Source organism: Mesocricetus auratus, unplaced genomic scaffold, assembly GCF_017639785.1.
Source record: "Mesocricetus auratus isolate SY011 unplaced genomic scaffold, BCM_Maur_2.0 Super-Scaffold_100047, whole genome shotgun sequence".
In the NCBI taxonomy this organism is placed as follows: domain Eukaryota; kingdom Metazoa; phylum Chordata; class Mammalia; order Rodentia; family Cricetidae; genus Mesocricetus; species Mesocricetus auratus.
In genome coordinates this window covers 5,165,742-5,193,421 of record NW_024429224.1, presented here as the reverse complement: position 1 = coordinate 5,193,421, position 27,680 = coordinate 5,165,742, and the positions used below count along the sequence as shown (strand labels likewise).

Sequence of the window (27,680 nt, the reverse complement as noted above, 5' to 3'; positions counted from 1 at the left end):
AAACTGGTGTGGAACTCTGGATCCCCCTGTCTCAGTGTCTCGAATGCTGCGATTACAGGAGTGCATGATCACAGTCAGCCACTTAGGATTTGTCTTTCTCTGTCTTTTCTGTTGATTTGTCCCTGAGTGTACAGCAGTGTCTAGCACCCAGGAAGAATTCATAGGATGCTCAATAGCTATGCACTGAATGAATGAATAAGTATTTGCTGAGGGAATAAATGATTGAGTAGCAGGATTCATCACCTTGTGGTGTGATGGTTGCTTCCTTCTGGGTAAGATTAGTGTCTCACTCTGCTTCCATCCCACCCACTTCCCAGTGTTTGGTTGGAATCTTCAGTTCGCCCCTGCATAATTCAGAAAGCCCCATTCCTCTCTCTCCCCAAACCCCGCCTGCTCAAGAGAGTCTCAAACACAGGGAAGGTGTCAAAAAACCTGGTTCCTCATTCTTGGCGGCTACTGCAGCTTCCTCCCGTGAAGTTGCCAGCTGCCCAAGTCTCCACCTAAGTGCTCAGCTTTTGACCATACTTGGACACAAACCCAGTTTATGGTGGACACGTCATCACCCCTCACCTACAACCTATAAAGTCTCCCTGCTTTCCTTTGTGGGCCTGACTTCTCCAGCCTTGATTTTGGAATGGAGAACCTTCCCAGAAGTTGTTTTGCTCAAACAAGCCTGTTGTTACACCTTTTCAATTTGGCTTGATCTGGTTTACTGCATTGGTGGAGAAACCCATTGTTGGGGGGCAGAAAACCTTTTATCACCCAGGGTGCAGACTCTCGATGCTCAGTTAGTGCCTGTTGAGCAGCAGTGTGGAAAGATTCCTACCTTTAACCAAAGCTTCCCTTTTCAGGGTTGAGACGATTGAACGAAATCCAGGGTGGGTTCTGTCTCCTAGGGAAAGAGCGTAGGCCACAATGGCCAGTGTGAAGGTACTCTTGGACGGCAGGGCCTTTTCAAGCATGAAGGAGTCAGCTTTAGCTAGTGCTGTGTTAATTTTCTGGAAACAAGAGCAGATGACAATTAATTTTCTTTGTCCAACATCCGTAAACCGATGAGAGTAACCTCGAGGTTGCTGGTGCACTGCTGTGTGTGTGTGTGTGTGTGTGTGTGTGTGTGTGTGTGTGTGTATGGTGAAGACCCTAGAGACCTGTGAATACAATCAACAAAGCAAATCCTTTACAGGGAAGGGGTGGAGTGTGTCTCAGAAGAAACCATGTGGTTGTCCAAATTGGGCTATGCTTTCTGCCACTGAGTTCCTATTTTCCTTTGAGAAGTTTGCCCCTTCAGTTTCTGATTCCATCACTGACCCAACCCCTGAGGTGATGCAATGGTGTAGACAGGATTTTCATCCTGTGTCAGCATAGCTGAGACAAAGCCATATGTTCAAAAGGATCATGCCAAAACAAAAGAGAACAGAACCACAGCAGCACAAGGAACAGAGCATCCAGAGCTCTCTGACCCTCCCAAGAGTCCCTGTTGTGAACCACTGTGGATGACAAGCTAGGCTGAGCCTGCTAGCATCCTGCCTGGCCCCTGTGGGTATGGGTGTCAACCAGTACCTAGAAGGCTGGGACTGGGTCCTTGTTGATTATTTTCTCTTAGGTGTGAACACCAGTGCCTTTGGAACTACCAGAACAGATTACAGCTTTTGTGGCTTCTGTCCTGCAAATCCTTGTTGGAAACTGAAGTCCTAGCTCAGTTCTGTAACCTCATTTGCAGGACATGTGGAGTTGACTTTGGCTTGGCAGACGGGAGTGCTTTAGCCTCAGAGCAGGGCTCTTACTCTTCCACAAAGGGCTGTTATCTAAGTTAATCTTTGGAAGCTTCTTTACCTCCTTTTTTTTGGGGGCAGTGACATGGACTCCCACTGAACTTGGAGCTTCCTAGTAGGCAATACTGGCTGCCCAGCAACTCTCAGGGGCCATCCCGCCTCTGCCTTCCAGGACTGGTGTTACAGATGTGGTCATGTCGCACCTAGCTTTGTATGTTCATGCTGGGGATCTGAACTCAGATCCTCCAGCCTCAGTGGCAAGCACTTTACTACCTGAGCCATCTCCCATCTCCCACATTGGGAAGCTTCCATGTTCAATAAGTGGGTCTTGTCTTTATGTCCTCAGCTTCCAAGCAAACAAAATAGTATGACACAAAGAAATAAAAGTGTGATTGGATGCTGGGGGGGGGGTCTCTAGATGCTGAAGGCAACAGTAATGCACCACACATAACAGGAGAGATAAGAGCAGGAAGCTTGGAGCTGGAGAGATGGCTCAGCAGGTTAAGAGCACTGGCTGCTCTTGCAGGGGACCTGAGTTCGGTTCCCAACATCCATATCAGGTGGCTCACAGTCACTGTAACTCCAGCTTCAGGGAACCAGATCGCCTCTTCTGGCCTCCAAGGTGGACATGCAGACAAGCGGGCACATATGCACACACAGTACATATGCACACACAGCACATATGCACACACACAGTACATATGCACACACAGTACATATGCACACACACAGTACATATGCACACACACAGTACATATGCACACACACAGTACATATGCACACACAGTACATATGCACACATACAGTACATCACAGTACATATGCACACACAGCACATATGCACACACACAGTACATATGCACACACACAGTACATATGCACACACAGTACATATGCACACACACAGTACATATGCACACACACAGTACATATGCACATACACAGCACATATGCACACACAGCACATATGCACACACAGTACATATGCACACACAGTACATATGCACACATAGCACAAAAATAAAACTTAAAATTTAAAAAGAGAGGAGAGCTAGACACATTGGCTCATTCTCCCATCAATGTCCCAGTTACTATCCCAGCTCTACAACTTAGCAATCGGTAACATGGGACAATGGGAGTCATCCTGCCTTCAGTGTCAGCTCTGTCCTCTTGATGAGTCTACAGGTCAGACTAGATGGCAGAATCCATCAGTTATGAAACCCTTTGATTCTGGTCTTAAGGTTATTCCCAAGTAGTAAGAAAAGCAGCAAAAGAAGCATTTGAAATGAAGTGTACTCTGATCTGTGCCCGCCCCCCCCACAGTGTGTCAGACTACGCCAGGCTAGGGAGAGAGAGCTGGTTCTTACCATCAGGGGGCATATGTCCATGGCCTTCCTAATTCCAATCACAGAAAAAGCTGTAAGATACAAAGTGTTCTCTTGCGCTTCAACAGGCAAAGTACCCTAAAAAGAAACAGTTTTAAAAGAAGGGCAAAGGACATTTTTAAGGTGAAATGATCCGGTTCAAATCTCTTCTGGGGCCATCCCCATGTGCCCACATCACGCATGCCAGCTGGCTGCTTATGTTTTCCCAGGAACACTGGAGTTTTGTGAGTGCCTTCCTTAGCCTGTCACCCCATCTTCATCTGTCAGCCATACCTCATGATTCTTTACCACATTCAAAGGCGCCCTCTCCCTCCCGAGCCTGTTAGATGCCACGCCCACTCTGCGACACCACTCAGCTCTCTTAGGGCAGGTGTGACCCGGTGCCAGGCTTAGAAGGTCCCCAGTGCAGATGTTCGACCTCCACAGATGACTTTTACGTCACTCACAATCTAATTCTCCCGGTGCAATTCTAGTTCTTTGAGGGAAATCTCAGTCTCTCTCCTTTCCTCCTTCCGCTTCGTCCCTCTCCTCCTCTCTGAATTGAAACTTCCAAGTACAATAGGTATGAAAAGTGTTCATTGTTGCCAGTCATCAGAGAAGTTCAAACTCAAACCACAAGGAGACCATGTCTCACACGGTCGCCATGGAGACGGCAGAAACACAGGAGGTGAATGCTGCCAAGGTGTGGAGAAAGGAGAACCGCACCATTGCTGGGAAATCAGCATAGCCACTATGAAACACAGTGCAGAGGTCTCCAAAAAAACTAAAAACTAAACTACTGATATGCTAGTTCTACTCCAGGGCATATATCCAGGAGAAGAATTAGAATCTCAAAGATGCATTTCACTCCCATGTTCACTGCGGCACTGTTTGTAATAGCAAGCTTTGGGACACACACACACACACACACACACACACACACACACACACACACACACACTCCAAAACAGGTTTCACACACACACAAAACATGTCCCTCCTATAGGAGTCACACAAGAGCTTCATCTTTTCTGCTCCTCCAGTCTAGACACAGTCCCCTGCTGCCGACAAAATTGGGTTTCCCTTTCACTACCAAGTAATACGCACTCGAAAATCCTTATGTCTGACTTATATGCTCATTGTCAACCTGCCACCATCTAGCGTCCCCTGGAAGGGGATGATGGAGGGCTGTCTAGATGAGGTTGGCCTGTGGGCATCTTTGTGCGTAGTTAATTATCTTGATTATGTTAACTGTTATAAGGAGACAAGCCCCTGCGGGCGGCATCCTTCCCTGGGCTACAGTGAGTTGAGCACAGCATGCCAGCATTCCCCTCTTTAGTTCCTGCTGCTGTGACTTCCCAGCTATATCAGGCTGTGTCTGTAACTGTGAGCCAAAAACCTTCTCCCAGAATTTTCTGTTGTCAGTTGTCACAGCAACACAATGGAACTAGGGTAATTGTGTATCTTTTCCTCTCGCCTCTAACCCCCATAATAGGACAGGAATAAAATGAGAGTCTGTAAATAAAACTAATGCTTATTTACACATTTGATTTCCTTACCTGTAATTTTATTGGCAGGTATTGAGAATTTTCCTTGAAAGATCCATTTTCCAGCTGACAGTTGTCAATCAGCCACAGCAGAGAATTACAAATTGAGTTTTGGTCCTGTTTCACATACTTAGCTACTTGTCCAAGCACCCGCAAAGCAAAGGCTGTTAGCCTTCAAGACAAAACCACACACATACTTTAGAACACGGAGTCTCCCCTGGCTTTGTATTTACAATGGTTATTTGCATACTTTTATTCTTTAGAAGAAACTAAAACAGAAGACATGCAATTCTAGAGTAAGTCATCATTTTACAAAGAGACAAGATTTGAAAAATCTTCGAGACACTCAGTCAACAACTACCAGCAGCACACCTGTGATTATGACACTGTTAGCTAGCACTCAAAAAGTTGGCTCCTGGTGACAGAAAAAAAAAAGATGCCACATTAAGTTAAAGGTCACAGAGTTGAGGCAAGCAGTTTTGAGTCAAAGCACTGATCCATAAAAGTGAGCTATTGAAGAGGAAACGGGTGCACCCGTGCCTCCCTGAGGACTGTCCGGGGTCCTTTGTCCCTGAAAGCAGCTGTCTCCCGTCCCGTTAAGCTCTGCCCTGGATTCAGAATCTGCCACCTGACAAGGAAGCTTTAGGGACAACACCTACTTAGAAAGTGGCACTGGCCCACCAACATCCAGCAAGACTAATGGCGATGACGGGACTCATGGCCTTGCTAGCTGCCTAAGAGCCCACTCTTGGAGCCCTTCTGATGTCCTTAAGCTTTTGACTCTCCTTTCTCCTTGCTTTAAAGTTTTGTTTTCACTTGTATTTTTTTTTACCAAAAAGTATTTATTTATCTGCCTCAGTGTCAAATGAATTAGGCTTGATTTTCAACAGGCAGATGGCATTGTGAATCTAATACTTGCTAGGTTGCCTTCTATATGGCATTTTAGAAGGGGGAAAACAAAGGAATCACTCCAAGATCCTTTCTACACTTTGCAGCAGCAGGGTGTGAAATAATTCTTTCAGTCTGCTCAACTCGCACTTGATTAGTCTATCACGCTATACAAAGAGCGCACAGGAAAGCATCATTTAAATGTGCTGTCTGTCACATCCCGGACTGGGAAAGGGCAGCAGCCCACTGCTCAAAGATACACTGCTGCCCTTTGTCTTAATTAGCGTTAACTTGTATTTTTATAAAGCATTTGAAATAAAAATTTAAAGAGCAAAAAGTTTTAAAAAGTCCCAAAGCACAAAGGAATAGCTAAAACACCAACACAAACAAACGAAACGCCTCTGTGTCCCTTTCCCTCTCCCAACAGTCTTCTACTGCTCCCAAAATCCAGCAACAGAAGCAAACAGCTCAAGCTAACGTGTGATTCCCAATAGCAAATACAAGTTCTAGAAGTTTCTCGTCTACCTACCAATTCCATCATACTAAAACATGAGCATAATATTTAATTTTCCTGTCCTTGGAGCTTTCTCATTTGATACCCTTTTGTGGTCCTGCGTTTTACTTTGAGGCACTCTTGCTAGGATGCCCTGTGAGCCGAGGCTGGGCAAGGAACCAAAGCAAAGGGGAGGGTGTCAAAAACCAGCTGGTGATCCTGATTCAGTGGGGGGCACAGGGGTTCAGTGAGGGGACAGGAAAGCACACGTGAGAAACAGCAATGACTTTGGAATGCATTGTATTTGGAACTCTTTGTGTTCAGACACCTCAAAATGCAGATCTGGGACCAGGAGAGAAGGTTAGGTCTCAGAGATGTTGATTAGAGAGGTTGATAAGGGATCTGCCTACACAGAAGTGATGGAGGTCACAGGCAAAGTAAAGATTGTGCAAGAGAGATCACAAGAAATAAGAGGGCAAGGGTGAAATTCTGGGGAACATCTAAAATTCAATAACTGTAAGTTCCTGGGCTTGGTGGCACATGCCTGCAATCCCAGCACTCTGGAGGCAGAGGCAGGAGAATGGATGCAATCCAGGCTGGGGCTAAATAGTAAGTTTCAGAGCAGCCAGGGCTGCATAAAAAAGACTGTCAAAAAAACCACTGAATCACTGTCGACTGTGAACTCGGGAACTGTGTGTGTTATGCAGTAGGACCTATGAAGTACTTGGCACCCTGGAGAAGTCTTGTTCTATCTTTCACTCTTTGGAGACATCACCTTGTGATTCAGCCCAGTCTTGAACTTCTGCTCCTTCAACCTCCTCCTCTGAGGTGCTAGGGCTATAAGTCTACACCACCATACCTAACTGTTTCTTTTTTTGTTAAAATTAAGTATCTTCCAAAGGGGAAAATAAGTAAGTAAGTAAGTAAATAAAATAAGTATCTAGTCGAAGCAGGAGGGCTTGCTTTGAAAGCAGACTGCTGTGTAAATGTTTGGTTCACCTAAATGCTTTCCTGAAGTGATCAGGGTGACAGAAGCTATTCCTCACTGAATAAATATTTATCGAGGGTACAAGGTCCTAGGAACACATGAAACTGCCCACACGCCACATCCTGACGGGGACACAGATAAGTGAAGTAAGCAAGAATGTTAGTGATACATGGGAAGGAGGACAGAAGCTGGGCAGGGAAGGGTTAAGTGCTGGGTGAAGTGGATTGCGGTTTTGTATGGAATGAGACAATGACCACCTCATTAAGAAGGTGACTTTCCGTCAGTCCTGGGGGAAGCAAGACATTGGGTCTGCCCAGGGAGAAGCACTGCAGACAGGGAGGGGTCAGCGCCAAGACCCCCATGTGGAAACCGTGTCTGGTCTGGTGTGTTTGAGGAGCAACGAGGAGACCATAGACCTTGAGTAGAGTGTAAAACAAGGCGGGTAAGGGAGGGAGAAGTGAGGAAGCAGCGGTTGCCACTCCAGGTGAGATGAGAAGATTCTAACCAGCTTCCATGCTGAGTGTACCCTCAGGGGACCAAAGTCTGAAGTCAGAGGAGTGAAGGGAGGGAGAGCAGGCTTGGGCCGGGGTGGTGCACGGAAGTTGGGGGACACAATCCAGGCTTTGTTTGAAGGTGCAACCACAGCCGCTAACTAGCTCTGACATGGGTTGGAAGAGAGAGTGAGGTGTGCAGAGCAAATGGAAAACGGCTTTCACTATGGAAGACACTTTGGTTCATTTGTGTGTGCATGCATGGCAAGAGGAGAAACTGTGGACGTCACTTCTCTCCTTACACCACATGGGTCTTGGGGATGGAATTCAGGTGGCCTGGCACAGCAGCAAGTGCTGGTCTGCATGGCCCCTTGGCTGCCACTCTTAATGCATGAATCAACTACTGCGTGAGACTGTAAGACAGACCTGCTACTCACCAGGTGCTGGCAGTCCCCCCCTTCCACATGCTGTAGGAATAGTCACGGTTTCTGTAGGACATGATGCTCACCATCCCTAAGAAGAGCCAGATGAAAAGAACACAGCATTTCACCTCACAGGCTTGTTGGGTCAGCCCCGGGACGCTGGGCCCTCTTTGGTGTGAGCAGAGATCGTGAGTTCTGTGGTCAACACTGGGCTTCTCACAGGAAGCTCGTGAGTTACTCCGGTTGGGGATCATAAAGAACATTCTACTCCATTCAAAGAGGAAGACAGTGGTCCTTGGGGTCTGGAAGGTGTATTGTTTTTCATCCAGGCGTTTTGGTGAGTTAAACCAAAATGCCTCAGAAAGAGTTTATCGCATCATTTTTTTTCTGTTGTTGTTGGTAAAATTCTTTCATAATTAATCATATATGCATAATTCGTAGTAATTTAAATATTGCAGTAAATAAGATATTTGCTTTAGATCTGTAAAATGATGTATAAAAATGGTGTATGAAATAATGTTACCTTCTTTTATTTTTTTCTGCAGGTTCTGTTTTCTAGTTAATGAGTCAGGATGAAAGATGTTCCAATGGTTTCCCGCTTCCAGGTAATGGAAAACGTAGAACACTGGGACAATGCTCATGAGTTCTGCCTCTGCACTCCCCCTAGGGAGGTGGGTTAGGGTGTCGATGCCTTCCTTACTCAGGACTGTGGACAGGAATTCCCCTATGAGCAGTCCTGGAACACAGAGACCCACACAGACATGACCACTCCATCATCTTTCACCGTGTGTTCTGAAGAGGAAACGAACACTGTCTCATTTTCCCCTTTTAATATTAGCAATTTGCCTGCATCACAGAAACTGAGGGAGAAAGCTGGGTTTGATTGGGAACATGGTTTTTTGGTGGTAGAAAAAGTAATTGGTGCAGACATCGTAAACCACACTGACCAGCCCTCAAGTGAAGCGAAAGAGCCTGGAGAGAAAGTGTTGACCTCCGAATCGTTGTGCAACCTTGGGCAATCAGTTTCTTGTACATCTAATATTAGGACTGCACAAAAAGGCTCCTTCTAGTACTGGTAGTCTGTGATCCCAGTGTTTGATCTGTGATGAAATGTGGACAGGATGTTCTGTCATGTCAGTGATAGGTGACTCTACTGCAGAGGCCGAAGCCCAGGGGAAACCCATCAAAGAAGCCCCGGTTGTGAGCAAACTCCCTGGAGGGAGAGAATCCTTGTCAGGCTTGAATGCATCTGTCCCCTCATCTGCTGATGCCTGACCCATGGAGGTGACGGTTGGTATTGGAAAGTGGGGCGTTTCTGGAGGGTGGGAGCCATTCACCCCTTCTGACATCTTGTACTTCTACACTTAGCCATGTGGGGGTGCCAGGCTAGGAAATCAGGGAGCAGCCCTTGCCAGGTACTCCATTACCTTGATCTCGGACAAACTCCAGATGTGAGGACCAGGAACCCATCCTTTACAAATTACCCAGACTCGGGTGTTTCATTATAGCTCCACAAATGGGCTAAGCCACCCTTGCCAGCCCAGGACTGGTGCTTGGAAGGAGAGATGGTGCCCCCCTCCCCCAGCCACCCCTACCAGCGAAGGAGAGCTGGCACCCCAGAGCCGTTTGTAGGCTATACAGTCTTCAGTGGGGCAGGACTGGCTGGGGAGACCGTGGGAAGTTAAGTGTTGAAGCAGCTGAACCCGTTCTAGAGAAGTCACTGGGCTAGCCACAGGAATCCCCCATCAGAGGAGGAGAATTTCCAGGTAACTTGGCTGAAGACAGCTGGAAAGTGTTTGGAGATGAGGGAGGTGGAAGGCAAGGTTCTATCAAAAGCCAATACATGTAAACAAAGAAAATAAAGAACAATCACAGATGTATTCGATTTTGTTTGAAGCACAGAGTGAAAGATAATGATGAAAATGAGATTTATGGCTAGGCAGTGGTGGCGCATGCCTTTAATCCCCACACATGGGAGGCAGAGGCAGGCAGGGCTCTGTGAGTTCAAGGCCAGCCTGGTCTACAGAGAGAGTTCCAGGTCAACCAGGGCTGTACAGAGAAACCCAGTCTCAAAAACCAAAAGAAAGAGGGAAGGAGGGGGGGGGGAGGAAGAGGAGGAGGGGGGGGAGGAAGAGGAGGAGGGGAGAGATTGGTTTCTGAGACCCGGTTGCTCACTGCTCATGTGCAGTTACAGATGACCTTCAGTCTCTGACCTCCTTGCCTCCACCACCGCACTGAACTCCATCCCTGGCCCATAAATTGGATTTATTAATTTACCTTTTACACTCAAAATCCTTTTGATGCTGGTTTTGGGAACCAAATCTACTGGTATCCTGTATGGGAATTCCTTTCGTCTGCTAACAATACCTGCAATAATAATTGATAACAAAAATTAGATTTGCCGAGAGTTCTTAAGGGAAAGAGCTACTTTTAGGTTATATATCTAACAAAGAAATTTTAAGAACAAAACACATTTATAATAACAACATCAAAGTTTTAAAAAGAGAAAAATGGTAAAGGATTTTAATCAAACCCTAGGCTTGTAGAATCTCCTTAAACAAAACACTGAATTTGGTGTAAAACTCCTGGTCTTTATAAGGCATGAGATAAATAGGTTATATCAATATTATCCACTAGAAAGAGGTAGCATACCCCAAGTAGCTGGCTCGGAATTTCTGGGTTGTCTACACAAGCTCCACTGGGAAGCATGACCAAACTTTCTTCCTACTTCCCCCTCCCAGCCAGACTTAAATAGTTTTTTTTCTATGCACACAACCCCACAGTTTCAGAATGTCAGTGTCAGAGAATTTTAAATTATAGCCACACCCTATTTTGTCCTAAGTCATATCATTATAGTGATTAACACAGAGGCTCATGTCTGTTCCATGTGCTAAGAATAATTGGCTGTGAGTGATAGCCAGAGATGGGACATCTAGATCCACAGCAGCTCCTAGGCTCAGGGAAGAGGGGCCATAAAGAATGTAAGAGCCAGAAGACGGGGAAGAGGGCTGTGACATTCTGCTTTCTTCTGGATATGACATGGCTGTTGAACTCGAGACCTCAACGCATCTGTGGTTATCTGTTCAAGATCAAACCAGTTAAAACTTGTAACATGGAATCAGGGGAGGGGTGGCCTCAGAGGCCAGTTGTGTAACAGTTTCCTCCTATATTGAAACATTCCATGCTGAACCCATGGTCCTTAAGCAGGAAGGTAATAACTCAAAATAGCTTCAGGAAGTCCCTGAAACTGAGCAAATTCACTGGGCCCCTCCCTGCCAGAGTGAGCAGAGCTAAGCTACAGGCAGGCTCTCAAACAAGCCAAGCTGCAAAGAAGACTGCAACCAGACCAGTTGGTTGAAGCAGAACCTGGAAGCAACAGAAGCTAGCTGAGCTTCCTGGAAGAGGTTTAGACCCAATTAGACCAGTCACTTGGAAAGGACACTTTCCAACCTGTCATGCTGCCTGAAAGATATGCAGTGTGCTCCAGGCTCCCAACTTTTGTGAGCTGTCACCTGTGCTGGGGTGGGCACTGGTGATGCAGCTGTCTGTGAGTCATTTATGCTCCTGGAAGTGACCCCCTCACCCATACTCCTGTAAGTAACCTCAATAAACACTCACTGGCTCACCAAGCTGGACTTTGGTGGTATCTGTATCTGTTGTGGGTTCTCCATGGTGAATGAGTAGTGTGTGTTGAGTCAGCCAGGGAAGGTTTTGTCACATAACAGGTCTACCTCTCCCTTAGGGGCTATTGGCAGTTGATGACCACTGAAGGAGGAGGACTCAGCTTCCCCCCCCCCCCTTTCTGTTTGTTTTTGTTTTTTGAGACATGTTTCTCTGTGTATCTCTGACTGTTCTGAAAGTCACTTTGTAGACCAGGCTGAACTTGAACTCAGAGATCTGCCTGCCTCTGTCTCCTGAGGGCTGGGATTAAAGGCGCACACCACCACTTAGCTGAGTCAGTTTTCTTTAGGGAGATAGACACTGGTACCCTGATGACCCTGGTGACATCATAGCCATGAATATATGGGTGGAATTAATTGGACCCACTGAGCTAAAAAATTCAAAGTAATTAAGTAAATAAATACATTTTAAAAGAGGACATGAAACTGGGAGGGAAGATTCGATGAGTTAGATTGAGTAGTAGACATAGCTATGATCAAGATTCATTGTAGACATGTGTGACAATTTCAAAGAGTAAATTAAAATATTATTAAAATATGCTACTGCCTCCAAAACATGATTCTGTTTATCACTGTACTGGCAGACAGCCAAGTTTCAACCAAGCTAGCTAAGTGCAGAGCCACATTGCATTCTCATAGGAGTCCTGTGTATAAGGTCTATTTTTATTGTTTTAATTTTGTACAGGGATAGTACAGGTGGTGCCAAGATCCAGGCTAAGGAAGGCTCACTGAGGGCTCACCAAAGTCAACACAAAGAGAACCAGCTCCAGGCCTCAGCAGAGGCCCCGGCAGATGAAGACGCTGTGTGTAAATTCTGAGACCTCATGGATGAGCTGTATGACTTTGGCAAAGATTCAATAGTGTTCCTCCAGAGACGTCTCTGTTATTTAATCCTTGATAAAACCTGAAGATGCTGCACTACAATCAGTCAGTGAAGGTGTTCAGGAAGCTTGAGGTAAGGGGTCAGAGCATAGAGTTTAAGGGGCTTGGTGTGCATGTGACACTAAGGGAGACACAGCCTTTCTATGCCACATTAACCCCTCAGTTACAGAAGGGTAACGATGCTCCAAAGGTTCTTTTGTTTTTTGTTTTGGTAAAACTGACGCAGACAAAGGACGTGAGTAATTTAACACGGCTGTAGTAGTCTGTCTAGCTGGAGACCGGTGTTAGTGAAGCCGGGTCTTTCAGAAGCACGTCTGGACTTAGCCCAGGAGTCAGTTTGCAAATATTTGAAAAGTTCTTGCTTTGAGAAGATTCTCAGCCGAAGGAAAAGAAGAGACACAGAACAGCGAGGAAGGGATTTTCTAAGTGACTGTCTCACTGGGGTGTTTCAAAGGGTGCTTGTGAAATAATTATACCGTGGCTGGCTTTCAGGTGTCCTTTGGACCCAGACTTCTGCGGTAAAATAACTGTGTTACTGTGAGGATGAGCAGCCAATGAAGGGTGAGTCCTGTTGTGTTGTGTACTATTGCTTTAACTAGACAAAGATGTGTGGCATTTGTTTATGTGTGGAATATTGCTTTAACTGTATAAAGATGTGTTGCATTTGTTTATGTGTGGAATATTACTTTAACTGTATAAAGATGTATGGCATTTGTTTATGTGTGGAATATTACTTTAACTGTATAAAGATGTATGGCATTTGTTTATGTGTGGAATATTACTTTAACTGTATAAAGATGTGTTGCATTTGTTTATGTGTGGAATATTACTTTAACTGTATAAAGATGTGTGGCATTTGTTTATGTGTGGAATATTACTTTAACTGTATAAAGATGTGTTGCATTTGTTTCTGCTGTCTTTGTTAACAATGTAGAGATGTGTTACATTTGTTTGTGCAGCATTTAATTATGTAAAAATGTGCTGACTTTGTTTCACCTTGCCTGCCTAAGGCACCTAATTGGTCCAATAAAAAGCTGAACTGCCAGTAGCTACACAGGAGAGGGATAGGTGGGGCAGGTGGGCAGAGAGAATACATAGGAGGAGAGAAAAGAGGAGGAGGAGGAAATGAGGGAGAAAGAGAGGCCCAGAAGCTATGTGTTGCTAGCCAGACACAAGAAGCAGTGAAAGTAAGATAAACAGAAGGAAAGAAAGGTAAAAGCCCCTGAGGCAAAGCATAGGTGAAGAGAAACAGGGAAAGTTATAAGAGGTAGCAAGAAACGAGCCTAAGCTAGGGACCAGCATTCATAATTAATAGTAAGTCTCTGTATCATGATTTGGGAGCTGGTTGTGGCCCAAAAGGAAAAAGCCGGATACACTGTTTCATTGTGTTTGTGTGGTAATGCTCAGCGAGTATAGTTAAGAAGTCTGCTTGGCCCTAGTCACACACACCACAGCCAGCTAAGGCAGTGATATACAAGTGGACATTGCTGATTCTGCACATTGAACACTCTGGAAAGCGGTTTTTTTTTTCTGTATTTTGGTGTTTCAAGACAGAATTTCTCTGTGTAGCTTTGTAGACCAGGCTGGCCTAGAACTCACAGAGATCTACCTGCCTCTGGCTCCTAAGAGCTGGGATTAAAGGTGTGTGCCACCACCACCTGGTTCAAAAAGTGGTGTTTTAAATTACATTGAAATGATACTTTAATTTCTACTTCTGAAATATAACCCATTAAAAATAAAAATAATATTTTCCTACCATAAATTCCATTAGGGTCCAGTGTAAAGCCAGCATAGCTTTCTCGTTTGACTCCTTCTGGCTATAGTGAAAACAGAAAACGTTCTGTTAAAAGCATGATTGCATTTATACGATTCCTTGGATCAAGTTTCTCCAGACCAGTTTGCCAATTAAAAGGAAAAAAAAAAACACTAAAAGCCTTCTTTTCTGAAAAGGCAAACTTGATATAAATACTCACATGCATACAGGCAATGAAAAGATTCTGGCTATTTGAATATTGATCAGAGTGAACACTTAAATGGATGATCTTATATGTTGGGTAATTGTCTAAATGCTTTGTATATATTAACTCATCAGTCTCTATGTACCTCTGTGAGGAAGTTGCTGTCATGGCTCCCAGTGACAGATGACGAAGCCAATGCCGGGATCAGTGACTTATCCCAGGGATGCTGCTAGGGAGCTTGGAGCCAGGATTGAAAAACCAAGAACTGCTCCAGCTCATCGTGAAACAGGTACTCAGACATGGACACGGCACCACGTTTCTTTTCAACAAGGACTCATTAAGTTGCCCCCAGTGGCCTCAAACTTGCCTTAGCCTCCCGAGCAGTTGGGATTACAGACAAGTCACCGAGCCAGTTGAATACACGTTTGCTGAAGTTAATGGCATAGACCAAAACAGAACCCAAAGAATGAAGGCTCCAGAAGGTCTGAGGGGCATTGGCTAGTATGACAAGAACAGTGTTTCGTTCTAAGTTAGCAAATCATAATTGCAAGATCTCAGTGGTAGGAAAACAGTCAACAGGTGGCAGGGCCAACAGCGCTTTTGGCTTGCGTATTCATTTATGAAGTGGGAAATCTTTATACCGAGGGCCTTTGAATGTGCGCGTGCAGTTTATTTCTGCTTTGCATTTGCTGCCTAGCCTGACATCTTGCACGTGGATTTCAAGTGGGGTAGCAGGGGTGACCTAGAAGATGTGTATCAAATAGTAAAACTCAGGAATCTCTGGGCTTGGGGATTTATTGGTGACTTTTCTTTTTCTTGGTATTCTTATTTTCTACAATAATCTTGTATTATTCTTCTATTCAATAATTTTAAGCATAATTTCAGATTAATGTAAAAATTACAAGATTAGCACCAAAAACGCGGGAGAGTTTCCCTTAGACTCCTCAACTGCTACTGTGTTCTGTTTATGTCATCATCTCTCTCCCTTGCTTTGGGCCCCAAACGTAATTATTGACACAAATTGTTGATAGCATTTTCCCCAGAAACAAAAAGATATATTTTTAAAAGAACCGTATTTTCTTACCACTACCCGTAATGTTTTCACTAAGATTTCTCTTCCAAATGAAGTCTCTAGTGAGAAGTTGATGGAGAGGAGTCCAATTTCCAGAGGAAGCAGGCTGAAGGTCACCAAGTGACTGGAGGAGCCTTCGAGCCTCTGGGCACATTTGGAGTGCTTGGAGGCCTGATGGCTGACCACTGAGCCTCCTGACGTGCAGATTCCCTCCACAGTGGACATCTTAACACAGAACTGAAACACATCAGGTGAAGAACTGTATCAGAGCACCTCGCCATGTAAGCCACATTTGATGAAAAAAAATATATATATGCCTGAGTTATTTGGACACAAACTCTCCCCTGGTTTGTTAGCCCTCTGGTTCCAGGCACAGTAGAAGGCTCATTTTAGATTTCCTGCAGGTACACACAAGCTGCTGGGGGCATAGCACTGTCACAGCACAGGGTGGATGAAAACTTAGTGCAGAATGGTCGAACCTTTCTTAGGGTGCTTCCCACTCCATTATGCCCCAGCTACTGTCATTCTTCATTCTTGCAACTTTGGTGTGACTGTTTTGTCCTTCCACAGTCTGTGTTTTGAGTGGTAGGAGCCTTGGGTTCAGCTGTTCAGAATCTTACCTGTCCCTTTATCCCAGCCTTTGACTCATGATAAACGATATTGTGACAAAGGATGGGAAAGTGTACCTCAGCTCACTCAAAGGCTCGGCTAATGTATACCCAACGTCCAATCCTGATCTTACAAACTTCCCACTTGTGCTCTATTATATAATAAAACACGCTCCAGAAAGACAGGTTTAAACTTGGGCTCTCCTCTTATGAACTGTGCTATGATTACATGAGCCCTCTCATTTTCTGGAAACAACACTGGTGAACCAATAGAATCACGAACTATGCCCAGAAAATAAAATCCATACAATCCAGAACCAAGCAGATAAGCACAAGGGAATGCAGACATTCAATAGCTACTTTTGTGGGATTTCTCCCCAAACGTAGAGTCCCTTCTGTTCCTTGGCCACATTTTTGGGACAGCGCCCACCATGGTGGGTGGAGAAGGAGTTAGAGGAGATAGATAATGGGTCAAGGACTTTGAAGGGCACTAGCCCACTAGAGCATGCGCCTGAGTCAGAGAGCAGTCACCTCACCTTTTCTCCCCCCAATAGAGGATCTCTCTGTGAAAACAGGTGTTTGCGTGTGGCATGTGCCTAATCAGGGGTCTGGAAGGGAGCCCCGGCTGGGTGGGAGTCACCTTCAGATTCCCCAGCACAGCAGATGTGGGGCAGGGAGCATTCAGCACAGTTCATTGTAAAAACCCGCAATAGCTGGGCACAGTGCCACAGGGCTCTGGTGCCAGCACTAGAGATGCTGGCCCAGAAAGACCATAACTTTGAGGCCAGGCTGGGCTATCTGACAGTTCCAGGCTAGCCTGACAGGCTGGGCTGTGCAGACAGTTCCAGGCTAGCCTGAACTACATGCTCTGCTCAGACAACAACAAAATAGCCAAACTAAACCGAACAAAAAGCCCTAATGCAAGCAACAGTAACTATAATAAATCTTCGCGGTAAGCTGAAATTAGGAAAGAACTTTTGAACCTGATGGGGCAGTATGGGTTAAAAGCTACAAGCAGCGGGAGTTCAGTGATTGCCATGAGGCTAGGACCAGCCATCCGCTCTAGAAAACACATTTAAGCAAACAGCCTGAAGGGAAAGGGACACTTGGAAGCAGGGAATGACTCTGGGATGGAACCTTCCTTCCTTCCTTCCTTCCTTCCTTCCTTCCTTCCTTCCTTCCTTCCTTCCTTCCTTCCTTCCTTCCTTCCTTCTGAACTAAGGATGGGTTCCATTAGTAGAAGCCTTCTGCCTCGCTGGCTTAGGGAACCAGAGGCTAGCGTGTGAGGAAGTCACCACAGCTGAACAGTGAAGACTCTGAGTGCCATGCATGTTCCTACTCAAACCCTGCTGACCCTTGACCCACACACAACACAGATTCTAAGCACCCCAGCTAAGGCTCAAAGGACAGGGACATGGGTGTCTGGGGCGATAGCCACCCAACTGTTAAAACACAAACAAACTGAGACACTTTTCAGGGAGACACAGCAGGACTGAGAATCTCCATATGACGTCAGTTAACAAGGCTCAGAGTTGATCTAAAATTACCGGCCACGAGGCCACAGGACAACATAATTTACACTCAAAATGAAAGGGAATTAATAAGGTTAGCCCTGATCTACCATGATGCACTTGTTTTGATATAATGGAAATATTGGTAAATTAAGATTAGATACAACTGGCAATACCATAACCTTCAAATTTCAATTGCATCACCATCTATCACAATGACTTTGGTTGACTATGCAAACCAGGACTGGGCAGCTAGGATACAGGGCAATCATATAAAACAAATAATCTGAATACAAGCTCCAGTGCTTAAAATAAAAGTGATTCAACAAAATATGTCAATCTAAGAATAATAACATTGACAATATTTTTATTTTCTCAAGTTTTTGATAAACAAAAATGATTGTAATTTATTTAGAATGGAATTTATGTCTAGGAATAGGGACCCATAATTATTAGACTAACAGAAAGCATTTGCTTTTCTTCATAAAATCCTATTTTTAAAGTTTTATTTTATTTTTGATTATGTGCATCTGTATGTAAACATAGTTGGATGCAGATGCCTGCAGAATCCAGAGAGCTGGAGTCACGGGTGCTGTGAGCCCCCTACTTGGATCCTGGGAACTGTAATTAGGTCTTCTGAAGGAGCAGTCCACACTGTTAGTGACTGAGTCATTTCTCCACCCCATTCCACCCCCTTTTAATAACTTTAACATTTTTAACATACTATTTTGCTTGTAAAATTTTGTAACAGGCTTTTTAAAATAAATTATATACTAGTAGTATTTGTAATGATAGCTAAATACTAAATTATTTTCTTAGAGTCTTAAAATGAAACTTAAAAGTCTTGTTTATAAATGTATTTTCATCAAAATATGACAAGATGATCAATAGAAAAAATTAAAGCATAAGCATATGTATAAGTGAGTAGAATAAAACAGTTGAAAAATGATATAAGAGCTTATTTGAATATTTAAAAATAGATTATTTTGCTATTTAGATTTTGCTATACACATTTAAATGATGTAACAGTCTTATTTCAACTACTGAAATACTTTTTAAATATTTAAAACTATTTAAAAAGTTATAGATTGGGATCTTAAAAATTTATGGTGAAAATTTTTATATGCCAGTTTGAAAGTGTGCAAATGGAATGCATAGTCTTTAAAAGTGTTAATGAGTATGTATAATATTTGGGTGAGGGGCCACTGAAATACTCAGTTCTAAGATGAAAAACTGTAAAGTATAATACATAGGTAGATCTGTGAATAGCATTGGGTTCCCATCTAATGTTTAGTGATTGTGATGAAACCTGCCAGCCTATTGTATAGTTAGTTGTAGAGACAGATGCTTGGAGCTTTTCACTGTTCAGATCCTGAGGGAGGGAGGTTCGGGAGAGTTGATGTAATTTTAGACAGTGTGATTATATGATGATTCATGAGTAGCTTGTACAAAGAGTAAAGACATCAGCAGTCTGGAGTATAGTAAAAAAGGTTTTGAGTCAATCAATGGATTGGGGGTTTCTATGGGATTCAGATTGGCTATGGAAGTTATTGGTAATAATTAGTTAGAAAATGGCAAGGAGGTTATGACTGGAGGTGAGGTGTTGAAACCAAGATTTTTGGGAGGATGACAAGACACACGAGAGGAGATGAGCAGGGATAGTGAAAACGCAGCCCAGGAGAGGTTGTTTGCATCAAGGGGACACATGTGCTTATTGGAATTGAATGTGTGCGTGTGCGTGTGCGTGTGTGTGTGTGTGTGTGTGTTTCAATGACATTCTCAGACAACTAGAGATTATGTCCTTTTATTCCAACATACCATAAAACACTACTCACCATTGTCCCCGAAGTCCTGTAATTGTAAACAGTTCCTTTCAATTGGATCTGTTCTCCTCGTACAACAGAATACGGTATGTTCATCTCCAGAAAGACATCTTTGAACACTTTTGCCTTGACTGTATCAGCAACACATATACCTTCAACCCAAATGAAAAGCAGGGTAAGATCATATTAGGGAATTCTTATCATACTTGATTGGTACTAAAATGTGTCACATTCTTCCTTTAAAAACGTTTGTCTGCCAAATATTTAATTCTATTTAAAATCTGAGAATGCTTATTAACTAGAGTTCCAAATCCTTTGGATATGTATTGTTGGACCCACTGAATGACTATAAGGTTTTGATTGTGGAGACTGAGCTTCTGTAAAAACATTAAACAAATGACAGTAATCCTAGTTGTGTGTAAAGCATTAAGTCACTTCCAAGGGACACTAGCCAAGGGAGAGGACATAGGTTTGCTTCTTACTCTCCTCAGGCTCCCACTCACTGTGGAAAGTGAAGGAAAGGAGGGATTTGATCTCAGCACTGAAATTGGCAGCTCATGAAAGAGCAGAAGAAATTCAGTAGCTTCAAAGGTGTAGATGCATTCAAGTCTTTTGAAAAGAAAGAAAATTAAAAACTTGCCTCTTATATCCTGGGCAAATGAAATTTACAATGACAAAGAACTGTGTCTTGGTTAATTGATCCCTCCTGAAATGAGCATGTGACTCTGGGTTTCTTACCATTGTCTGAAATGCCGATGCCTTGGATCTCCCAGGTCGTCAGTGAGTCAGGCAGCACAAACCGCATCTGGTTTCTGGAAGTTCAAACATTGATATTCATGATGGTTACTATCTCCATCTTGACAAGGTCTAGACTCACCCGAAGACAAGCCTCTGGATGGAGCTGTGGGGTTGCCATCACTGGGCTAGCTTCCAGCTACACCTGTGAGCCAGTTTCTTGACTGGGTTAGTTGAGGAGTGAAGAGCCACTCTAAAAGTAGGCGGTGCTGCAGGTGCTGTGGTGGCGCACACCTTTAATCCCAGCACTCGGGAGGCAGAGGCAGGCGGATCTCTCTGAGTTCAAGACCAACCCGGTCTACAGAGCGAGCTCCAGGACAGCTATGGCTGTCACACAGAGAGACCCTGGGATATTTCATTAGAAGTGCTGAACAAGGAGCACTGTTGTGTGGAGCTCTGGACAGCCGTGAGGAGGGAGGATTTACAGTGGGAAGGAGGAGGAGAAGCACACAGAGAATGCGGTCGGTGGCTTGGCACCAGGGCAAAGCCAGCAGTAGCTGGCCTAGGAATGATAAGGTGGGGTTCAGTGTTTCCAACACCTGGTATGGAAAAGGCTCCCCTCTAAAATTAAAACTCTATTGAAGAGTCTAGCAAAACATACCTGCATTTTAGTTACAGCTGTTTGTTTTATAACAGGTACTTTTATGTTGAAAATGGTTGCCCAATATGGTATACAGCGCATAGTTGTGTGTGTGCGCGCAGTAAATGCCCATTAAAGATAAACTAGATAGAGCGGTACCCTCTTTCCTAATAACTGATGCTGCTCTGGACTCAATTCTCAGTCAAAAGTACACTAAACAAAATGAGAAAACCAAACAACATTTAGCGTAATAGTGGCATTATCTTAATTATAGGAAAAATAGTGGGCAATAATATTTGAATTTTCCACGTCTTCTTCCAGAGGAACATGAAAGATACCTTTTGGGAACATGATGAACTTCCCATAGCCAGCTCTCTGGAAAGTAGCTTCGAATATCTGCTTTCATTACTGGTAACAGGGTCTTTATGTCTGAGGGAAATATATATTTAGTTATAGAAACCAGTATAAATTCTGCTTACAGGTGAATTTTTAAGTAATACCATTTATCTATGACTTAACTGTTTTCCAAAAGGTCAGTAAAGCATTGTGTTTAATGATTTCAAAACAGAACTTTAAAGCCTTAGAATGCTTCTACTAATGATACTAACAAAACAGCAAAGAAACATCTGAGGATTTGTCTTGCTGAGATTGTACAAAACGTCAGTGAGCCTATAAAGTTGTTTGCAATTTTGTGATTTTGGCAATAAGGTTTGTATCAGAAAACATGGAAGTCTTCTGTGATCTCCGACTTAATTGGCAGTTTGTATTTCCCTTAATAAAACGGATGGGACTTCTGCTTCCATCTAAGATGCATAAATGGGGGACCATGGATTTACTACAGAGTCTCAGAAACCTAGAAAACCAGATGCAATATCAGAAACAATAGTTCTCAGGTATTAGCATAAGCCTCAGGGGCTTGGGATCCCTGAGAAGGGCCAGCTCTGATTTCTTCAGCTCCCTCCTGGAGGCCATTTACAAGTCAGGGCAGGCAGAGGAGCCCACACTTCCTGTCGGCCTTGACTGGAGGCAGCACAGATGGACTTTAGGGGGCCAAGCTGACTAGGATAGGGTGTAGACTCAAGAGGGAGGGTGTGTGTAGCAAGTGGGAACTGTGCAGCTGCAGCCAACTGGAAGATGCCAGCAGAAAAACTGGGCAGTGAAAAAATGTGTGTGCTAGACGGTTCATCAGAATGGCGCTTCAATAAACAAACAACATCATGGTTATGGCAAAATGATCCCTAATAGCATGGGTTCTAAAAACCTGCAGTACCACTTGTGTCCATAGGATGTTTCAGATGAGACAGACAATACGGAAGACACACAGCTAAGCAAAGCAGAGTAGAAGGGGGGGATGCCGTTTTGCTTTTGTTTCTTTTCTTTTCCTAAAGATGATGCATAAATGAAGGTCTTAAGAGTTTTGAAAACATCGGAAGTTTTACAAATCCTAAAAGACGTCGTTGGCTGAAACTGAAATGAGGCTTCCAGTTTTAGCGCAAGTAAACGACATTTTGCTCAGTTTAGAAGTCTTGCTATATTTGATCAGTGTAAACACAGACTTCATTTTCAATGGTCATAATATAACAGAACCATAGAATTTTAGGATTCAAGGGTGTATTGGGGTTATCTAATCTAAGGTTCCTGCTTGAGGCTCACAGAGAAAATCATCTCAAGCTTTGGGAATGAGTGGGCTTTAGATTTACACCCAATCGGGATCCAGGCTGGACTGGGAACTGTACCAGTCCGAACGCCCAAGAATAAGAGAAGAGTTTGGACATGTATGAGTTATCATTTCTACTTTCAATTTTTCCAAAGCATCTAAGCTGCCTTTCTTAGCAGCTTCGTTTTACACAAAACACCCCACATCAGGATTCTGGTAGAAAAACTCATACTTACGAATCCTCCCCAACTGCACAGGTTTATAGGAAGTTTCCTGTCGCATCTTGGTTGCAATGATACAACACTCATTGAAGGCCCTGACACAGTTTGGGCCTATGGTGACCCGGGCAACTCGCTGTGCACAGGTTTCATGTTCACTAAGCCGGGCTCCATCAAGACAACATTTCTTTGGCACTCGGTGCTTGTATTTAGCAGCTGAAACGGTGACAATGCACAAACCCTTATCACACACAATCGTAACATCTCAGATTTAGAACTCTCGAGGGGTATTTGGTTCTCACCATCAAACAACTCCCTTACTATAGTAGCCACAGCTGGCTGACTGACCAGCCTCTCCTTAGAACTTCTCCAAAAGCAGGGAGACTATGAGCAGCAGGCGGTCTGTTCCCACTCATGCTGAATGGTTGAAGGACCTTGGGAAACTAAGCTAAATACTAACTCTTGAAAGACTTCAAACACCTTTTGAGTAAAACAAATTAAATATTTAAAGATATTTAAAGTAACTGTACATCCTACTTTTTCTAGCATTTTTCAGACATAGTTCAAAGACCTTCTTTAAGGGAATCATCTTTTCTTGTAAGTATTCTCCTAGAAAACGCATCAAGATTGATGAACTTATCTAGATGATCCTCCCTAGTCCATGTTCTTTACATGTTTACAGGTAAATAATTTATTAAAACTAATAAACAAGTAAAATTAAATTTTATTAACAAAAGGTGGTTAATTATAGTAATTTAAAAATAATTTTCAGTTTTGTTTTGTTTTCTGAATCAGAGTTTCTCTGTGTAGCCCTGACTGTTCTAGAACTCACTATGTAGACCAGGTTGACCTCAAACTTGGAGACCCACCTGCTTCTGCCTCCTGAGTGTGCCACCATGCCTGGCTTAAATACTTTTCATTAGCTATATTTTATAAAGAATAATCTAAGTTGGTAGTTCTCAACCTTCCTAGTACTGCAATCCTTTAATGCACATTGTGGTGACCCCCAACCATAAAATTCTTTTCATTGCTACTTTATAACTGCATTTTTGCTACTGTTATGAGTTATAATGCAAATATTTGTGTTTTCCAATAGTCTAAGGCAACAATTGTGAAGGGGTCACAACTCTCAGGTTGAGAAACACTGCTCTAAGTGCCATGAACTGTTAAATATAGAAAAGAGATAGATTTCCTATTAGTCATGGATTTTGCCAGAATAAAATCAAAGAACATGTTTTTTAATTGTTGGATGAAGTTTGTAAAGAGAAAACGCTGTAACAAATAAAAGCCAATTTTTTTCTTCTTTTAGTTTCTAGAGATAGAAATGCCTCCTTCTTACTCCATGTACTGGATATTGAACCCAGGGCCTGTGCTTGCTGGGCGAACTCTACACTGAGCTAAGCGGCAAAGAAGGCAGTCCCGAGTTAAGTTTATAGCCAATGAGATACTGGCTCTGTTCGGATTACCTTTCTGAAGGGGCAGCTAGACCACCCCAGACCTCTTTTCTCACTCATTCTTTTGGAAAGGGGCGGGGGGGGGGTTCCACAAGGCTTCATTTTGACAGCTTTTGATATGATCATATGTTTTACAGACACAGGAAACTGAGTGAATATACCTTGCTCTTCTATTGTCCGTTGTAGGAGCTCCAGGTCTCTTTTTGGCCTGAGAATTTCTTCACACGATTCATCTGATTAGAAAAAGACAGAGACATAGAAAATGGGGGAAAGGACATAAAATCTAAAAAGATAGGTTTCACGTGTTTGAAACACCCTCAGTGATTTATTTAACGAGTCTGCCCTGAGAGCTTGATTTAGATTAGGCATCATTGTTTGCCTCTGCACTAGCTCTGCATACAGCCTGTGGTTGTTTAGCTTAGTGTCCTTGTGGGGCTCCTCATGGTGGGAGTAGGGGGGCTCTCTGACTCTTTTGCCTGCTCTTGGGACCCTTTTTCTTCTACTGAGTTCCTTTCCCAACCTTGATCTGAGGGCTTGTGGCTAATCTTACTGCATCTTGTTATGCTATGTTTAGTTGATATCACTGGGAGGCCTGTTCTTTCTGAAGGAAAATGGATCTGGGGAGGAGGGGACACTGTAGCCAGAATGTATTGCATGAGAAAAGAATAAATAAAAAGAAAATAAAACTAGAGTAGGCACTGTGTGTTACACCTCTGAATATGAAACGATTCATCAAAGATCTAGCATCTTGTAATCTGTTTGTTTTATGATCGTGGTTTTGAATATGGCTGCTTTTTGCTCCATTGATTACATTTAGGAGGAGCCAAATTTTTTGTTGAGTTACCTTTTCCTCTTTCAATTTTGTTAAATGTTTATTGGTGTGTGTGTGTGTGTGTGTGTATGTACAATGTAAGTGTGTACATGTGCATGCTGGTGTGTGTGAAGCTGCATGTGGAGGTCAATGTCTGTGGTTACTCTCCACCTGCATGTATGTATGTATGTATCTAATATCTATGGATGTTTTGCCTGCATGTATGTATGTGTACTGCGTGCTTGCCTTGTGCCTGAAGAGGCCAGAAAAGAACATCAGGTTCCCTGGAACTGGAGTTACAGATGGTTGTGAGCTGCCATGTGGGTGCTGGGAATTGAGCCTGGGTCCTCTGGAAGAGCAGACAGTGCTCTTAACCATTGAACCATCTCTCCAGCCCCCACCTACTTTTTGAGATGGGATTTCCCTGAACTTAGAGCTCTCTGGCTGGCTGCTGAGTTCTAGGAACCTGGTTATCTGCTCCTTCCCAGATACTGCCTGTGGGGACACCAGACCTTGAGCAGAAACCCACTTCCCCTTCGGCCTGGGAGCAGGCAGCTGTGAGATAATGTTTACTGAAAACAATTCAGTGCTATAAAGCTCTTGATAGGGCTCAGATAAGGGCTTGCTCACTGAAACACCCTGACTTTGACACCCCCTACGGCTAGATGCCTCTTCCTGTTCCCCTGCTGTGTCTCCCCGATTCTGGGGCTGGAGATTAAACCACCAGCCAGGAGGGTGAGAAGTCTGGAAAGAATTGTATGTAGATGGATGGCACAAGTCCTTAAAAAGGGAAGCTCTTTTTTCTTGGGGAGCTCTCTCTCCTAAGCGGACTTGAGTTCTCCTCCTAAGCTGACTGGGGAAGCATAAAGTTTTCTTAAAGCAACCGACTGGTCTCTGTGTCATCTATCCCGACCACCTTGCTACATTCTCGGATGCAGGCTGCGCAGGCAGATGCGACAACTGCCCACAACGAATATCAAGGAGTCTTACAGACTCATGGCATCCTGGCAAGTGGGGTAAAAATGAGGGCTGGAGGTACATGTCAGTCATCAAAATGCTGAATGTCTTACCATGATATTGGGAGTCATCTGCATTTGCGTTGGTGAGGAACGTGAGTCCGGCTAGATTGAAAACATCTGCATTGTTACGGCCACCGCCTGCCCCACAGCCCAGGTCACTCTTATCAAAAGCTTGAAACACCTGTCCAGAAAGGAATTAGTCATCATGCAATGTCAACAAATTTGTTGTTGTATGTATCTAATATCTAATGACGTCTAATGACCAAAGACCACATTTCCAACTTTACCCCTTCAGTTGTATACACACACACTAACAGACAACATTGATTTTTGTTTTAGGGAAAAACTCTAGATTCTAAGTTGGAAAGCATGACAGCTGGTTTATTCTGGCTTTAATTTTGACTCAAGAAATATCTTTTCTCTGAATATTTTTTTATTAATTTACTTTATACATTCCAATCCCAGGTCCCCCTCTCCTCTCCTTCCACTCTCTCCACTTCCCCCTCCTCCCATCTGTTCCTCAGAGAAGGTGAGGCCTCCCCTAGGAAGTCTATTAAGTCTGTCCATCATCTCCTTGAAGCAGGACCAAGGCACCTCTCTACACCCACACCTCTGTGTCTAGGTTGAGCAAGGTATCTCTCCATATAGAATGGGCTCCACTAATTAAATTTGTGCATTAGTGTTAGATCTTAGACCCACTGCCAGTGGCCTCATATATTTTCCCAGTCACACCAATGTCACCTATATTAAGGGAGTCTAGTTCAGTCTTATGTAGGGTCCGCATTTGTCCGACCTGAGTCAGTGATCTCTCACTAGCTTGGGTCAGCTGATTCCGTGGTTTCCCCATCATGGTCTTGACTCCTTTGTTCATATTATTGACTCCTTCCTCACTTTGATTGTACTCCAGGAGCTTGGCCCATTGGTTAATTGTGGATTTTTGCATCTGCTTCCATCTGTTTCTCTAAGAGAGTTCAAGCTTCTCTAGGGTTGTGGATTATTGAGTATCTTTTGCTTTATGTCTGGTGTCCGTTCATGAGTGATTACATACTATATTTGTCTTTTAGGACATATTTTAGGGTGTCATTGTTTCTTATTACTGAGTAGTACTCCACTGTGTAAATATACCACATTTTCTTTATCCATTCTTCAGTTGAGGGCATCTAGGTTGTTTCCAAGATCTGGCTATTATGAATAATGTTGCTATGAGCATAGTTGAACAAATGTCCTTGTGGTGTGAATGTGCCTCCTTTGGTATATGCCCCAAAGTGATATTGCAAGGTTGATCCCTAATTTTATGAGACATTGCCATACTGATTTCCACAGTGGCTGTACAAGTTTGAACTCCCACCAGCAATGGAGGAGTGTTCCCTTTTCTCCACATCCTCTCCAGCATAAGCTGTCATTGGTGTTTTTGATCTTAGCCATTCTGATTAATGTAAGATGGACTCTCAGAGTGGTTTTGATTTGCATTTCCCTAATGACTAAGGATGCTGAGCATTTCCTTAAATCTCTTCCCACCATTTAAGATTGCTTTGTTGAGAATTCTCTGTTTAGATCTGTACCCCATTTTTAAACTAGGTTATTTGGTAGTTTGATTATCTAATTTCTTGAGTTCTTTGTATATTTTGGAGATCAGACCTCTTTCAG

The 27,680-nt window shown here is 43.6% G+C and overlaps 1 protein-coding gene across 1 annotated transcript in view; it reads right to left on the bottom strand.

The window, feature by feature from the left end:
* The window catches only part of LOC101837460 (complement C5), an 87,860-nt gene that overhangs the window by 23,325 nt on the left and 36,855 nt on the right, over positions 1–27,680 (bottom strand). The window contains exons 15-28 of the mRNA XM_040735652.1: positions 26,085–26,214; positions 24,365–24,436; positions 22,768–22,965; positions 21,213–21,303; positions 20,238–20,311; positions 19,512–19,651; positions 15,570–15,794; positions 14,284–14,344; positions 10,243–10,332; positions 8,489–8,701; positions 7,981–8,056; positions 4,696–4,855; positions 3,140–3,235; positions 827–998 (exon numbers count right to left, since the gene is read on the bottom strand). Of these exons, the coding sequence (XP_040591586.1) occupies positions 827–998; positions 3,140–3,235; positions 4,696–4,855; positions 7,981–8,056; positions 8,489–8,701; positions 10,243–10,332; positions 14,284–14,344; positions 15,570–15,794; positions 19,512–19,651; positions 20,238–20,311; positions 21,213–21,303; positions 22,768–22,965; positions 24,365–24,436; positions 26,085–26,214 (1,798 nt within the window). The remainder of the gene's footprint in view (positions 1–826; positions 999–3,139; positions 3,236–4,695; positions 4,856–7,980; positions 8,057–8,488; positions 8,702–10,242; positions 10,333–14,283; positions 14,345–15,569; positions 15,795–19,511; positions 19,652–20,237; positions 20,312–21,212; positions 21,304–22,767; positions 22,966–24,364; positions 24,437–26,084; positions 26,215–27,680) is intronic.